The 14,739-nt window shown below is 49.6% G+C and overlaps 1 protein-coding gene, 1 non-coding gene and 1 pseudogene across 2 annotated transcripts in view; all 3 read right to left on the minus strand.

Moving 5' to 3' along the window:
- Window positions 1–47: 47 nt before the first annotated feature.
- The window catches only part of LOC720095 (golgin subfamily A member 8F-like), a 32,296-nt gene continuing 17,604 nt past the window's right edge, over window positions 48–14,739 (minus strand). Inside the window, exons 3-21 of the mRNA XM_077939059.1 lie at window positions 12,855–12,903; window positions 9,503–9,622; window positions 8,521–8,580; window positions 8,257–8,337; window positions 7,365–7,403; window positions 7,052–7,099; window positions 6,879–6,963; window positions 6,678–6,784; window positions 5,543–5,629; window positions 5,330–5,437; window positions 5,050–5,137; window positions 4,532–4,650; window positions 4,100–4,168; window positions 2,380–2,455; window positions 1,857–1,948; window positions 1,196–1,296; window positions 1,013–1,113; window positions 751–906; window positions 48–664 (exon numbers count right to left, since the gene is read on the minus strand). Coding sequence (XP_077795185.1) covers window positions 462–664; window positions 751–906; window positions 1,013–1,113; window positions 1,196–1,296; window positions 1,857–1,948; window positions 2,380–2,455; window positions 4,100–4,168; window positions 4,532–4,650; window positions 5,050–5,137; window positions 5,330–5,437; window positions 5,543–5,629; window positions 6,678–6,784; window positions 6,879–6,963; window positions 7,052–7,099; window positions 7,365–7,403; window positions 8,257–8,337; window positions 8,521–8,580; window positions 9,503–9,622; window positions 12,855–12,875 — 1,761 coding nt within the window. The 5' untranslated portion in view covers window positions 12,876–12,903 and the 3' untranslated portion in view covers window positions 48–461. The remainder of the gene's footprint in view (window positions 665–750; window positions 907–1,012; window positions 1,114–1,195; window positions 1,297–1,856; window positions 1,949–2,379; window positions 2,456–4,099; window positions 4,169–4,531; window positions 4,651–5,049; window positions 5,138–5,329; window positions 5,438–5,542; window positions 5,630–6,677; window positions 6,785–6,878; window positions 6,964–7,051; window positions 7,100–7,364; window positions 7,404–8,256; window positions 8,338–8,520; window positions 8,581–9,502; window positions 9,623–12,854; window positions 12,904–14,739) is intronic.
- Window positions 1,114–1,195, minus strand: MIR1233 (microRNA mir-1233). The gene is given in 1 exon segment (NR_032729.2): window positions 1,114–1,195. It is a non-coding gene; the product is annotated as a microRNA mir-1233 (primary transcript).
- LOC106999109 (golgin subfamily A member 2 pseudogene) lies at window positions 2,479–3,217 on the minus strand (annotated as a pseudogene).

Raw genomic sequence — 14,739 nt, forward strand, 5'->3', positions numbered from 1 at the left:
AGCTAATGAAGGGCTCACTGTGATTAAGATTGGATCAAACAGCAGCAGAACATAAGCAAATTTTATCTGAATTCTGTAATGAACATACATGCTATAATAACATTACAAAAGCATGGCAGCCTATTCCAAACCAGCGAGAATAGTTCTGTGCAAACAGTGGGTCTTTGGGTGTTTGAACTCCCACCACGTAAGGGCAAACTCGATATACATGCTAATGACCTACAATTATGAAATTAAAAAAGAAAATGCTAAAGGATGCCAGAGTGAACCTCAGTGAAAGCCACAGAGACCCAATCTCTTTTAACTTTTTACAAATAAACTTAAACTACAAACTAGAAACACAAATAATCAAGAGTGGCTCTAACATTCAAATGAACTAAATGAATTGTGTAGGAGATTAACCCCATAACTTTGTTTCTTTTTAAAAAGTTTCTTGACCAGCTCTTTGATGACGGTGATGTTTATCTCCTTCTTCTTGGCAGCCAAGCCCAGCAAAAGAACGGCACGCAGCGGTTGCTGCCCAAGCCTGGGTGCTCCTGGTGCTCCTGGTGCTCCTGGTGCTCCTGCGCGATGGGCTGTGCAGTGGGGTTGTCGTGGGGAGACCCCTCCCTGGCCTCTCCTTGCCCAGTCTCGGCGCTGACGCTGAGGCTCAGCTCACAAAGATCTTTGGAGAGAGGGAGGCGGGGATCTGAGTGCAGCGCCAGCACCCCCTGCCCCTGCCTGCCCGCCCCGCCTGAGGGCTCTATTCACCGCCATGCTTGTGGGCAGCCCCAAGCTCCTGGGGGGCTGGGGCTCCTGGACGGGGCTCATGAGCAGGGTTCTGGGCAGAGATCAGGAGTTTGCTGTGCTTGTTGTTGTAGTCGCTGCCAACCATAACAGCATCTCCTGCAGCGCCAGCAGTTTCACCTGGAGGGAGGGGTGCTCAGCTGTCACACCGCGGCCGGCGCCCACCCTCACGCCCACCCCCACCCCACGCCCGCCCCCACCCCCGCAGAGATGTTGCACACCCTACCTTCATCTCCTCCCTGTGCTGGACCAGCCTGATGATGTCCTCCTCCCATTGCTGCATCCTCGGCACTGCCCCCTGCCTCTGTTAGAAGCTGATGAACATTCCTGCGGGAGGACAGGGCTCAGACGCTGGGGCCCCTCCGAAGGCCCTGCAGCTCCCCCTGCCCTGCCCTGGCCTCCCACTCACTGATGGCATCTCTCTCCCCAGTATTCGATGAACGGAAGTTCGGGTTTCTCCACCAGCTCACTCAGGTCCGCCATCTCCTCCCGGTGGTCCATAAAGCCGCTCTGGAGCCAAAATAATGGGGTCACATCTCGGCAGCGACCTGCCCTCAGGTGGCATTTTCAAGTAAGTCATGGAGAAGCTGGAGGTGAGTCCTGGCATGGGCCAGCTTCTCCACGACTTCCTGCAGGGCCCGGTGGGTCTCCCCACTCACAGACTCGCCCCCAGTCCCTGGGGCTGGGACCGCTGCCTCTGGCTCCTTCTGGGCCGAGGCCACCAGGTAAGCCAGGTGCTGGCAGCACACCCTCTGCTCTGTCACCCGCTCTCGTAACCGTGCCTGCTCCTCCTGGGCACTGGCTCCAGCGGATTTGAAACATGCCACCTGAGGGCAAGACGTGAGCATTCTTGTAGGGGCATACACAGAACAAACGGGGCAGAGGGGTGGAGCGCAGCCCCTTCCCTTGGGGCCTCAGTTCGTCACAGGTGAAATGGGGTCTGACCACTGGCTCTCGGAAGGGATGAGGGCGCAGAGAAATCAGAAGGCAGGGAAAGTAAGAGCATAAAGGGGTCTTGCAGGGACCACAGAGGAAGGTGGCAAAATCGGTGCGGGGGGAGTCAGGCTCACCATGGCCTCCCAGCTCTCCAGGTCCTCTGGGACGCTCCGCATGGGCCGAGGTCCCTCCTCCTCCTCACTGTCCAGATGTCCTCCTCCATCTCCTGTAGGGCGTGGCCAGAGGGCTCCTCAGACAACCCAACAAGGCAGGTACTGTGGGCCCACCTCTGCCTCCACCCTCACTATGTAACCCTGAGCCAGCCCCTCCTAGAGAGGAATAAGCTACTGTTCTTTATTTTTCCTTTTAAGAACCAAGATCTTGCTATACCGCCCAGGCACAGTCCCACTACCGGTCGGTGCAGGAGTTCTGACCTGCTCCGTTTCTGACCTGGGCCAGTTCAGCCATCCTTAGGCAACTTGGTGGCCCCCCCGCTCCCAGGAGGTCGCCATATTGATGCCGAACTTAGTGCAGGCACCCGGTCGGCATAATGACCAGCTGTTCTAAAGGTCTCTTCCAACTCCTCAATCCTGTGCTGCTAACAGTCCCCCCTTCCTCCTGGGGCTCTGTCCTCTTCCTCTGAGTGGCCTCCCGTACCTTCCCCAGGGAGAGCCGTGAGGCTCAGTTGGTCCTGCAGCTGCTGCTTCTGATGGCTGGCAGCCTCCAGGTGCTCCTAAGGGGCCAGGAAAGAGTGACAAGGCACTGAGTTTGCCAGGTCGTCCCCCTCATGGCCCCGTCCTCAGCTGCTCCCTCCCCTGGGTCTCCTGTAACTTTTGGTGGGCCATCTCAGCCACCGCTTTGTCCCAAGCTTCCTGCTGCTGCAGCTGGTTCATTAGCTGGGTCTGCTGCAGTAACTGCCTGTGCAGCGCCTCCTTCTCAGAGGTCAGCTGCTGATAGGCGGCCACCTGCTGCTGATAGGTGGCCACGGACTGCTGCAGGTGACCCAGGTAATGGTCTGGCTGCTGCTGTAGACTCTGAGCCTTTTGGCTCTTCAGCTCCACCTGCAGGAAGACCCTGGGTGTGAGGGCACGTGGCGACTGGCTTCCAGATTCTGGGCCCATTAATAGGGTAGCGAGGGCACTGTGGGGCTCTGTCGCCTGCCCAGGCCCCTGGCCCCTTACTCCAGGCCTAAGTGACTGCCTCCCTTTCCTAGAACCCCATGCTTCCTTCCTCAGCCTCAAATCTCATACCCTACTTCACCATTTAAACTGTAGGCCACAGACTGGTGGAAAAGCAGTGGGAGCAAACCACTATGTGCTAAGTGTGCTACAGGCCTAATGCTTTCCATGTATTATCTCATTTAATCCTCAGCACCTCTGTAAGGAAAATGCTACCTTCCTTTCGAAGTTAAAGAAACAGAGGCAGCTGGGTGTGGTGGCTCGTGCCTGTAATCCCAGGACTTTGGGAGGCCGAGGTGAGCACATCATGAGGTCAGGAGATCAAGACCATCCTGGCTAACACAGTGAAACCCAGTCTCTACTAAAAAATACAAAAACTTAGCTGGGCATGGTGGCAGGCGCCTGTAGTCCCAGTTAGTCGGGAGGCTGAGGCAGGAGAATGGTGTGAACCCGGGAGGTGGAGCTTGCAGTGAGCTGCGATTGCACCACTGCACTCCAGCCTGGGCAACAGAGTGAGACTCCATCTCAAAAAGAAACAGAGATTTAGAGATGCAAAGTACTTGAACGGTGACCAGTGCAACCGAGGTTGGAATCCAGTTTTAATCTAAGGAGCATTTTTGTTTTGTTTTGAGACAGAGTGTCACTCTGTGGCCCAGACTGCAGTGCAGTGGTGCAATCTCAGCTCATTGCAACCTCCATCTCCTGGGCTCAGGTGATTCTCATGCCTCAGCCTCCTGAGTAGGTGGGATTACAGGCATGCTCCACCATGTCCAGCTAATTTTTTTTTTTTTTTTGTAATTTTAGTAGAGATGAGATTTTACCATGTTGGCCAGGCTGATCTCAAACTCCCGACCTCAAGAGATTCTCCTGCCTCAGCCTCCCAAAGTGCTGGGATTATAGGCCTGAGCCACTGTGCCTGGCATAAGGAGCCTCTTATCCCACTGTCTGTTCCCCTATGATGGGGGGCTCTATGCCTCTAGCTGGGATGATGATGTCCAGACCTGGGAGGAGCCCAGGGCTACCCACCTGTAAAAGTCAGAAGGCAGGAAGGAAGAAACGGTCACAAGACTGCCCTGGAGGGTGCTGGGGTAACCTGCCCCCAGGCTGCAGCTGCCTCTGGCCTGGCACCTCCCCTCCCCAGAGGCTGGTGCCTACTTCCCAGCCCTTCTTGGATGGGGTGGGGGTTACATCTACTTCACCTCGTCCAGCTTCTCCTGTAGCTCCTCCATTTGCTGCTCCAACTGCAGTGCGCTCTTGTTCTCATTGTTCTGGACAGAGAGAAGCAATCAGCAGCCACCCACTGAAACTGGAGACCCCAGAACTTGGTGTCTGCCTCCCACGGCACGGGGAAGGGTGGAGGCAGGTTAGAAAAATCATCCCCTCTCTCCCACAGCCACCAGAGCAGGGCCCTGGCTCACAGCTGCCTTTAAAAGTAACATTTCACGTGAGGGCTACGTTGCCCCATTTTACAGGTGGGGAAACAAAGGCCTGGAGGGCTAGGGAGGAGGGCAGGCTCCCCAGTTGGGGCAAAGCAGCAGCTCCTCGACGCCGCTCTGTGGCTCGGCCAGCTGCTGAAGCCTCTCCTCCTGCCTCCCAAGCCTCTCGTTTTGTGGCTGGTTCAGGAGACTTACGTGTTGATGGTTTTCCACGTGGGCCTGGAGCTCTGCTGACACCCTCTCTAGTTCCTTCCTCAGGTGCTGCAGCTCCTCCTCAGCGGGCACTGCTGGGGGCTCCGGGGGCTGGGGTTCAGCTGAGAAAGGAAGCAGACAATAAGGGCCTCTGGATTCTCAAAAACAAAAACAAAACAAAACAAACAACAACAAAAAAAAAACCCTCCTCTTGGAGCACAGCTCCTCTCAGGCTCCCCAAACTTGGCCTCACTGCTAATGATTCCTCGCACCCGATGGTAGCCAATCTTCCAAACCACTTTCAGATGGAGAGCACTGTGGGTGACTGACAACGGGCCCCCTTTGCTGATGGGGACACTCAGGCTTATGGAGATAACAAGACTTGTTGTTTCCTGGCACAGACCTCTTTCCTTCTGCCTCAAAGCCCTTCCATCCACCCACCTCCCTGGGGCATTCTAAGCCACCCCCAGAGCCCCCTCCGATGCCAGGCCTGCTCCCAGGTCACACCAGCCCCATCTTACCCATCTGGTGTTTCAGTTTCGATAAACTCCTCTCCAGCTTCTCTACCAGACGCATGTGATGCTGCTTCTCCTTCTTTAGTGTGCAAACCTGCCCAAAGCACAGGGATAAAGGGCCCTGGAGAGAGGGGCTGGTGGCTGGTTTCTGCCATCTCCCTCTCTGCCCCCACCTCCACAAAGCCCCGACCCATGACCACCTCTGGCTGTATATTCCCATGTTACAGATGCCCAGAAACATCCAGTGACCTATCTAAGGTGGCGGGGCTGAAGGGTCAGATCTCACCTCCTGGGACATTTTTCTCATCCTCTGCTGCCACCGGGCCCTCTCTCCTTTTAGATGTTGAACATATTCGTCTCTCTCTTGATGGGCTTGTTTAAGTGAATCCTTCATCTGCAAGAATGGGCACAGAAGTTAGGAAGGGCTGTCACTGGTCCTCACCTGCTCCTGGCCACCTGGGGTCATCTTCCTTCCCTCCCTCCCTCTGTAAAACCTCACCTGTGTCAGCTGAGCTTTCAGCAGTGCCTGCTCCCGTAAGGACTGCTCTAACTTCCACTCCATACGTGCTTTACTGCGGCTCGAGGACTGGACGGTGAAGAGTGAGAAGTTTCTATCTGGGGAACCTGGGCCATTTCATACAGTACCCCTTAAACAGGCTAGGGCTAGGCTGAATATACAACTCAGTCAGTAAAGATCGAGGCATTTCCAAGTCTGTGGTCTGGTTTTTAAAAGAACTCAGTAAAGTTGGAAGGGACAGGGAAAGAGATCGAATTTACAGCTGGCTAACAGAGGCCCAGAGAGATCAGATAATATTGCTCTTGTTATTACTGTTATGACTACCACTGTCTGAACCTTTATGGAGTGTTTCACCAGGTACCAATCCCATTTAATCCTCACAACCAATATAGGAGACAGTTCTATGATTCCCTCTATTGTGTAGATGAAAAATCGTGAAGTATTTGAGGTTAAGCGCTTGCCTAACATCACTTAGGCAGAGCTGGGATTTGAACACCCAGGTCTATCCAATTCTCTAAGCCCATTTTTCTTGCTGGGGATGGGGGTACAGATAGGAAGGGGAAAATGAATCTTTTGTTCACTGTTTGAAAGGATGATACATTCGCATAGTTCAAAACTCAGAAGGAACAGAAGGGAAGTATCTCCCAGCCACCGTGGCTCTCTCCTGAGTTTTTTATGAACCTTGCAGACATGTTTTCTGTATATTATCATAGTATGTACACACACACACACACACACACACACACACACACACACACACACACAGGTTTTCTCTCTCTACAGAAATGGTAACATACTGAAGGTACTCTTCTGTACCTTCACAGTACAAGTACCCAACCGCACCTAGGACTTGGCCAAGACCACAGCCAGGTAAGGGCAGGGCAGGCACTTGGCCTCCAAGTTCAGTGTCCAGTACTCGCTCCCCACCGCACCCCCCAACTCACCCACAGCAGCTGACTCAGCCCCAGGCTGCCTCTAACAACCAGACACAAAAGCAGTGAGGAATGGCCATGCCGCCTTCTGGGCAGGACACTCCATCCTGCAGAAGGGACCTTTAGGCTCACTCCTCCATCTGCGAAGCCAGGCTCCCAGGGACGGGGCAGGTGGTCAGACTCACTCTGTCCGCCTTCTTCTGTGTGGCGGTGACAGCAGACAGAGCCCGCTGTAACTCCCCTTTACGCTGCAATGAATGTTGCAAGCGGCCAGCCAGATCCTTGGACTCTTCTGTAATGACAGATGTGAGATGGGTCCCAAAGGACTCCCCTAAAGACCTGTCAAAGTGCCAGGCTGAAGGATGACAGGGCGCCCAGATTCCCACCTTCAAAGTATCTGAGCGAGCGTTTCGTGCGATACAGGTCCGTACTTAGTTTCCCTTTTTGTACGTTCAATGTCTGGATTTGAACCTTTGGGAGAAAAGCCAAGCAAGTGCTGAAAGAGAAGGAAAGAAACATTCCCCGGAGGACAGGAGAAAACTTCACACCCTCCACTCACCTCTAGCTCCCTTTTGGCTTTCTGTTTCTCATTGTTTGCCTTCTTTTCCTATAGGAAGAGGAAGACAGAGCTCTTACCAGGGGGAGGCAGAGATGGCACAGCAAGAGACATGCCCCCAGAAAGCCACCACTGCCCCAGGACAGGCCCACCCATGAGACCAGGTTATCAGGGACCCTGTGGGGATGGGGTGGAATCTGAGGGATGAGCGTTCTTCCCCAGGCTGGGAGTGGGTGAGATGAGACCGGGGCCTCTACATCTGAGTGCCCCCCAAACCCAGCCGTCATGTCGCGAGGAAAAAAAGAAATCACATTACTTCTTCCAGCTGATGTTCCACTTGTTTCTTCTGTTGTTTCTGTGGGGAGAGTCAAATTAAGGTGATGGAGGGTGGCCCCCTCAACTCTATTCTCCAGACCAGGAAGCGGTAGGTGGGGCCAGGAATGGATTTTAAAGGCAAAGTTCTCAGACCCAATGGGAACACGAACTGGTCAACTCTCCTCAAGCTCCCAAGGACAGAGGATTTGGGTCTTTGTTGGTTTTCACCCATAGCCACAGAACTCAAAGTCTGAATGTGGAATCTCTTGAGAGGACAGGAACACAATCCTCTAGAGATGGAGTTGGAGAAAGGCCCCCCCCCCGCCTGCTTGTGATTTAGAAAAGTGTGTTCATTCCATAAACATTTACTGAGCACGTACGGGCCAGGTACGGCTCTTCACAGCAGATATAGGATGGAAAAGGACAGACAGCAGCCCTTGGCCCTGAGGTTTCCATTCTAGGCAGCCTTTAAATCTCGGACTCTCAGAGCTAACAGAAACCTTAGATACTCACTACCTCCTCTGGAAACCCGAGTCCAGAAAGGAGAGGCGGCTTGTCCAGAATCAAAGAGCAAATTAGGGACTGAGTCACGGCAGAAATACAGGGCCCCTGACAACCAGTCAGGCTTACACTCCCCCAAGAGGCAACAACCCCAGGGCGTGTGTAGCAAGGACTTGAGCAGGGGTGTGTGGAGAGGAGAGAGTTGGCAAAGAGGGCAGCAAAACAACAGCCATGCTGCGTGCTCTGGGGTCCCTCCAGGTGAGGTCTGGGTGCCCCAGCTCCCTATTTGCCCTTGGCACCAGGGGCCCCCAGTCCCTTTCTTCAGGGTCCCAAGGGGAAACTGGAGCCCAGGATTTTCAGCCTGGAATCAGGGGACCCCACTGGACTCTTACCAAAGATTTGATGGTGTTCTTCAGTTGACTGATTTTGACAGACCTCGAGTCCAGGACTACTGCTAGTTCTTGGGACGGGCTCTGAGGCACATGCAGAGAGGAGGAGGTGGAGGAAGAGTCGGGGGAGAGGTAGAGAGAACAATCATTAGGGCTGGGGTGTGTGTGGGCTGTCTCAGCTGGCAGAGGGGCACCCAGTCCCTGCTGTGGGAGGAGGTTGGAGGATTGGCCTGCAGGGTCACTGCCCCTCCACCCAGAGCCTCTTACCTCCAGATCCTTGAGGGGTGCAGATGACGTAGGGCCCTCTCCGTCGATACCTGTTGCTGACTACAAGAGGTGAGAGTGCACATGGAGATGTTCTGTCCCTCTCAGTGTCTAAGCCCTCTCACTTCCTTTTTTCCCCATCAATGGGCAACATTTTCTTTTCTGCCTATCTTGGACCCTTCGTCCCATAACTCCTTTGTGCCAACGTCTCTCATGGTTCTTATCTCCCCATCATCCCACCCTGGGGCCCTTTCTGTGACTCCTGATGGCAAATGGCTGTTCTCATTGTCCTGGCTTCCCCTTGAGACTGGGGATGAGGAAAATCAAACAGCAATGACCATATCCTGGTGTCCTGGGTGTTTACAGTAGGCCATGTACTAGGGATTAACATAAAACAATAAGCCGGGCACGGTGGCTCAAGCCTGTAATCCCAGCACTTTGGGAGGCTGAGACGGGCCGATCACAAGGTCAGGAGATCGAGACCAGCCTGGCTAACACGGTGAAACCCCGTCTCTACTAAAAAATACAAAAAACTAGCCGGTCGAGGTGGCGGGCGCCTGTGGTCCCAGCTACTCCGGAGGCTGAGGCAGGAGAATGGCGTAAACCCGGGAGGCGGAGCTTGCAGTGAGCTGAGATCCGGCCACTGCACTCCAGCCTGGGCGACAGAGCCAGACTCAGTCTCAAAAAAAAAACAAAACCAAAACAAACAAACAAACAAAAAAAAAACATAAAAAAATAACAAATCTCATTTAAAATTCACAAATGGAAGTCAAACAATAATACCACCTCTATTACACAGATGTGCAAAGAGAGACCCAAAGAGCTCAAGCAACTTGCCCTAAATCATATCCCTAGCAGATGGAGAGGCAGGATTCAAACCCAGAATTCTGAACCAGTACCCAACAGTCCATTCACAATCTTAACAATTACCCTCTACTGCCCCTTGGGACCCCTGTCCCCAGGAGCCTGGTCAGCCAAGACTCACATCCCCAGGTGAGTGGGAACCACCAGAAGTGGCTGTCTTAGGGACACTGCCATTTGTTTTCCCGTTCTTCTTCGCTTCTGCTGGACCACCAGGGCTGTTTCTCTGCCAATATTCTTTTAACTGTGGGAAAGAAGAGCAGTAATCCTCATGAGAACTATTGGCCCCTACAGCCACATCCTCCCTTATAGTTTTAACAAAATGCTCTTATACACCATCTGATTTAATGACACCAACAACTGTACAAGGTGTTGTCACCATCATTTAGTGACTGAGAGGGATTGATATAATGGCTAGGAAAAAAAAAAAAAAGAAAGAAAAAGGTGATACTGGAACTTCGAAACTCAGTCTTCTGACTCCAAGCTCTAGGGTTTTGCCAAGAATCAGCAGCTGCCAGGGACCAAAACCAGAGGTAGAGGTAGAAAAGTAAACATTAGGTAGGCAGGCACTGCATGGTTTAGAGTCATACATCCTCACACATCTGTTAGTATCAAGAAGTGCACCAGTACCTCTCAAACTTTTATATCAATGTGTCCTCATGGCAGAAGGCAGCCTTTCTGTTAAATCTGGGAATTCATCAGAAAGAGGACAACCCAAGCCTCATTTCAGAGAGAAGTCTGGTATACTCTCAGAAGCCTATGTGACTGTCATCCCTAAGTACATTAATGTTTTTTCTCCTGATCTCAAGAGAATCAAGGGAACCTGATGCTTCAGAAAGATGTCTCACATTTATCCCGTGGCACTCAAAGATCCCCAGGTCAAGATAATATGAGGAAGATTCAAGCTGTCAAGTTCAGTTCCCCAAGATCTATTCCACAGAAGATGAGCAAATCTCACTTCAGAGACCACTGACTGAAGGGCAGTCTGGTCCCAGAACCATGGAGAATTAGAATATGAGGTGGAGAACTCAGAAAAAAAATGTTAAAATCTCTCTGCAAAGTAGAAGCCTGGGAGAAAACCAAACCAAACCCATTCTCCCATTGCCACCTAGAGATACTGTCAACGTTTTGAGCTCACGGGGGAAGTGTAGGTTTTTCCCCCTGTCAATGTCTATGTTAAGGGAGTGAGGCAGCCTGAAAGTGCTTGCTCCTAGATCCCATAGTCTCCATTCCCCTTCCAGCTGCAAATTTGTGCTGTGACCAGAGGAACAAGAAATGGGGTGACAACACTTAGGGGACTGGGTCATAAGATCAAAGGCCGGTCTTCCAGTAATGACAGTTAGTAGGCGGATTGTGACATCACTACATTCCACTCCTCCTGGTTGGGGGTGGGGGCACATCAGCGCAATGTCCGAGTCCCACTCCACTATGGGGGAGGGAAACACAGGGTTGGGACCTAGTTCCTTGCAGACACCAGCACAAAGAGCCCAGGGAGTTTGACCTTGAGGCAGCAGGAGGGGAGGACCGAGTCTGCAGTAGGGAGCCCCAGGAATCACCAGCCCAAAGTCACCCAGGGACAACTGGCGAGGGTGGGGCCTAGGGCTGGGGGACCCAGGTGCTTGGAAACGTGAGCCCGAAGAACCCAGGGAGGTCAAGTTTGGGTAGGCAGAAGGTGAGAGCCCAGTAATGGAGTGGGAAGCCCCAGTAGTCACACACCCAAAGTCACCCTGGGGTGATTGGTGAGGGCAGGGACTGGGCTTCTTGCTGAAGGGGCAGGGCTGATTGACAAGACTTTGGTGGGGGCAGCCCAGAGGTGCCGGGGTTGGGGGGCCCAGTTTGGTGTGCCTCAGGAGTGATATGGACTCTGGTAGTGGTCTTGTCATCAGAGGGGATCTGTGGCTGGGTTGGGGGGCCATGACCTGGTGCATTTTTACCTTTCTCTTGGCTAAGGCCAGTTTACTCTGTCGAGTTTCTTCTGCCATCGCAGGGTGGGAAGGGAAGCGGGATTGGGGCCACGTCAGCAAAATCCCAGCGAGCACTGATCAACGCCTCCAGTCACCTACCAGGCAGCTGAGCGACTGAACCAGAGGAGGCGTAACCAGGACTCCAGTAGAATGCAGAAAAGGGGCGTGGCCTTAATGCTCCAAGCCCATTGGTCCATGAGAAGATGAAAGGGAATTGGGGCGTGGCCAATCAGCAGGCAGCAATGTGTCCAGAGGGGCCTGTGGCTCACAAGGAAAGCTGCCCATGCAACCACTGTCCCCACCCACTCTGAGAGAGGGAAGGGGCCGCCCAATCTGGGAGAGGGAAGGGGCCGGTTTTTGTTTTAAAAGCTTTAAAACTTAAAAAAAAAAAGTGTGTATACTTTATATATGTGTGTGTCCGTGTGTGTGTATGTATTCCTCCAGAGCTGTCTTCATTATCCAGCTTCTATGCAAGGTCTTTGATTTTGGTCTGTATTTTTCACCTTCAAATACAGTACAAAAATTACCAGTATTACCTTAACTGAGTTACAGAGCCTATAAAAATGGAAAATCTATAGCGTGCTTGATGGTTAATGAAGCAGACTATATTATCCAACATTCTAATAAGATAAGATAACCACAATGATTTCTCTTTTTTGGAAAAACATTTCTTTTATTCTCTTATGTTATTGTTACAAATTTTTTTTTGTTAAACAAGGAACAAGTCTAATATCTGTAGAAACACAAAGCTTTTGTGCTTCTGACTTTGTGGTCTGCCCATCTCAGCCTCCCAAAGTGCTGGGATTACAGGCTTGAGCCACCGTGCCCAGTCTACTTCTATATTTTCTACAGATCATCTTTGTAACAAGAAGAAAGCAAACCAAATGAAAATGAAATGAATTCTCTCAAAAAGAATTAAGATAACAAGAAGGTGCACAAAGTAATATAAAATATATCTTATGGTTTATATAAAATTCTTAATACAAGTACTTTCTTTGCTCCAAGCTGCACTCTTGCTTTGCCTTTGAGTCAGGTGGCATTTCTTTGCACGATGACCGGTTCTATTGAGTAGGCACTGCTTCAGCCCTACAGGAAGAACAAAACATCTCTAGAACACAGCAGCATTCCTGATTCCCATTTGAGAAGGCCTAACAAAATGGCATGTACCTCAACAGCAGCAAATCAGTGTTAAAATGTCTGGAGACAAGGGGAAAAAGTAAAATTGGACCATTTCCAGAATCTCACAAAAACCAACAAACTGACGTTCTAAGTGCCCAACCATGAGCAAGTTAGAACCTTAAATAAAGGTCACTCTTAATGCCGATCCTAGCATAGATTCACCACCAAGTACAATCTCATTTTACTGGTTGACCTTTTTCATTCTTGAAAGTAGGGGCTATGAAAAAAAAAGAACACACGCTAAAATTTCTTTAAGAGAATCTAGCTTAAATCTAGCTTACATAATCAAAACACTCTATTGAGGGTGAAAATTGAGTATCATAAGAAAATCACCTGTTTCGTGAGAAGTTCCATACATAATGCTCTTCTACCCAATATATACCTCAAAGAGAAAAAAGAAAACATAGAAAATTATCTCAAGAATTATTCCTGCTTAAACAATTTCTACGTGCCATTACTAAGAAAGCAAGCACACAGTAAAAATGAGAAGAGAACATGCAAGCATGAACATACTTGTTAGGGATATAGGCTGTGAGTAATTTAAAAATTCTAATGGTATTACTCTCATGTAATTGCTCTGAAATTCTAGTCAATTGTGTGAAATGGCTCTTAGAACAGGATTCTTTGACATTTTTATGATGTCAAAAACTAAGAACTTAACCCTAAATATTCCAAAGAATAAGGGCAGAAGAACCCGTTTCCTTAAATGGCATTTGAGTATTCTTTACAACTGAAACTTTCTCTCCCATCTTGTGATGGCCAAGAGTTTTTCCTCTGACAACGGCACTGACCTTACCCTATCCAAAATATGAACATCCTCATTGCTTCATGGTTGGAATTGTTTTTATCCATTCTGTCGTGAGAATCAAAGGGTTCAGACCATGTAGCTCCTCTCTGGGACTCCTCAAGTCCTTTCTAGATCTGAAGACTATTCTCTGAACCAAAGTCAACTTCTGGGGGTGTACCAAATCTCCCATTAGAAAATTATTTATATCAAGACGTTTTAACCTTTTAACTCTTACTCAAACAAAATAATTTCATTTCTCCTTTACTGTTACTTTAAATTTCAAAATACACAGATAGTATGCCTAAAATACAATCAAGGGAATGACAGTTTTAGAACACAAACTGTGGTAATTTTGAAAACACAAAAGCTAAGACCACTAATTAGGTCTATGTGGACACCAAGTCCACCACAACCTGTTCTGTCCTCTGGGGCTCTGCCCATACCTTTCCCTTGCCTGAGATTCCTTCTGCTTCTCACCCTTCCAAATGCTGTATTTCCCCCCAGAAGACTTGCCAAGACCACTCTAGCCTGCACATCTTCCATTCCAGCTAACCAAAGGCATCCTTGTGTTGATTAAACCGAATTATTTTGCAGAGAAGGCATCTAAAAACTTCTACTGTAGACTATTCACCTTAATAATTGTTATCATGACATTATTCAACAATAAAATGAGGGCAAGAAGTCCTCTTCACTCCCTTATCCTGGAGAATCCAAGCCAGTGTCTTTCCCACTTGCTTTGCCCAAACCCTGGGACCTTTCAAAATAAAAGTTTAATGGAAGGGAAAGAAAATCTAAAAGAAAAACTCTCCAAAAAATTAAACTCAGGCAAAGAACCATGGGATTAAAAATTTTTATTCTTTATGTATTTCATTTCTGAAATGTAGAAATCTGTCTCCCACTCCTTAAATCTGCCACTGGGCTAAGAGAGTTTTGTATAGAATGTGCACTTACTGATTTAACAGAATTAGAACATCCAGGCACTCACTGAGATTTTGCTTCCACAACCACTCAAAGTCTAGTGATTAGTTAATGAGTTAACACTACACTTGATCTTCACATTTTGGAAATGCTGACAGTAGACAGGGACTTGTTTTGGGAAAGGAAGTATACAGTAGACATTGTTACCCATTACCCAGCCACCACCACCTTTCCTTTAAAGTACCCCACTCTTCCTTTAAGGTTTCAGAGTCTCAGAAAGTGGGAAGAAAGGAAGTTTTTGCATTTTCAGATCAAAACAAAGTACATCTGTACAACCACATAATACCTATGCAAAGGTTTGTTGAAATCTAAACACAAGACAGAAGTAGTTCTAGCACCTCCGCCAAAAGTAAGGTCAGTAAACTTTTCCCTAATATACACTTTCAGCAGCATCGACACCTAAAAGTGTTCGACTTTACTACTGTACTAAATTAAATTACATTCATTTTGTCA

Source organism: Macaca mulatta, chromosome 7 (assembly GCF_049350105.2).
Source record: "Macaca mulatta isolate MMU2019108-1 chromosome 7, T2T-MMU8v2.0, whole genome shotgun sequence".
NCBI lineage: Eukaryota > Metazoa > Chordata > Mammalia > Primates > Cercopithecidae > Macaca > Macaca mulatta.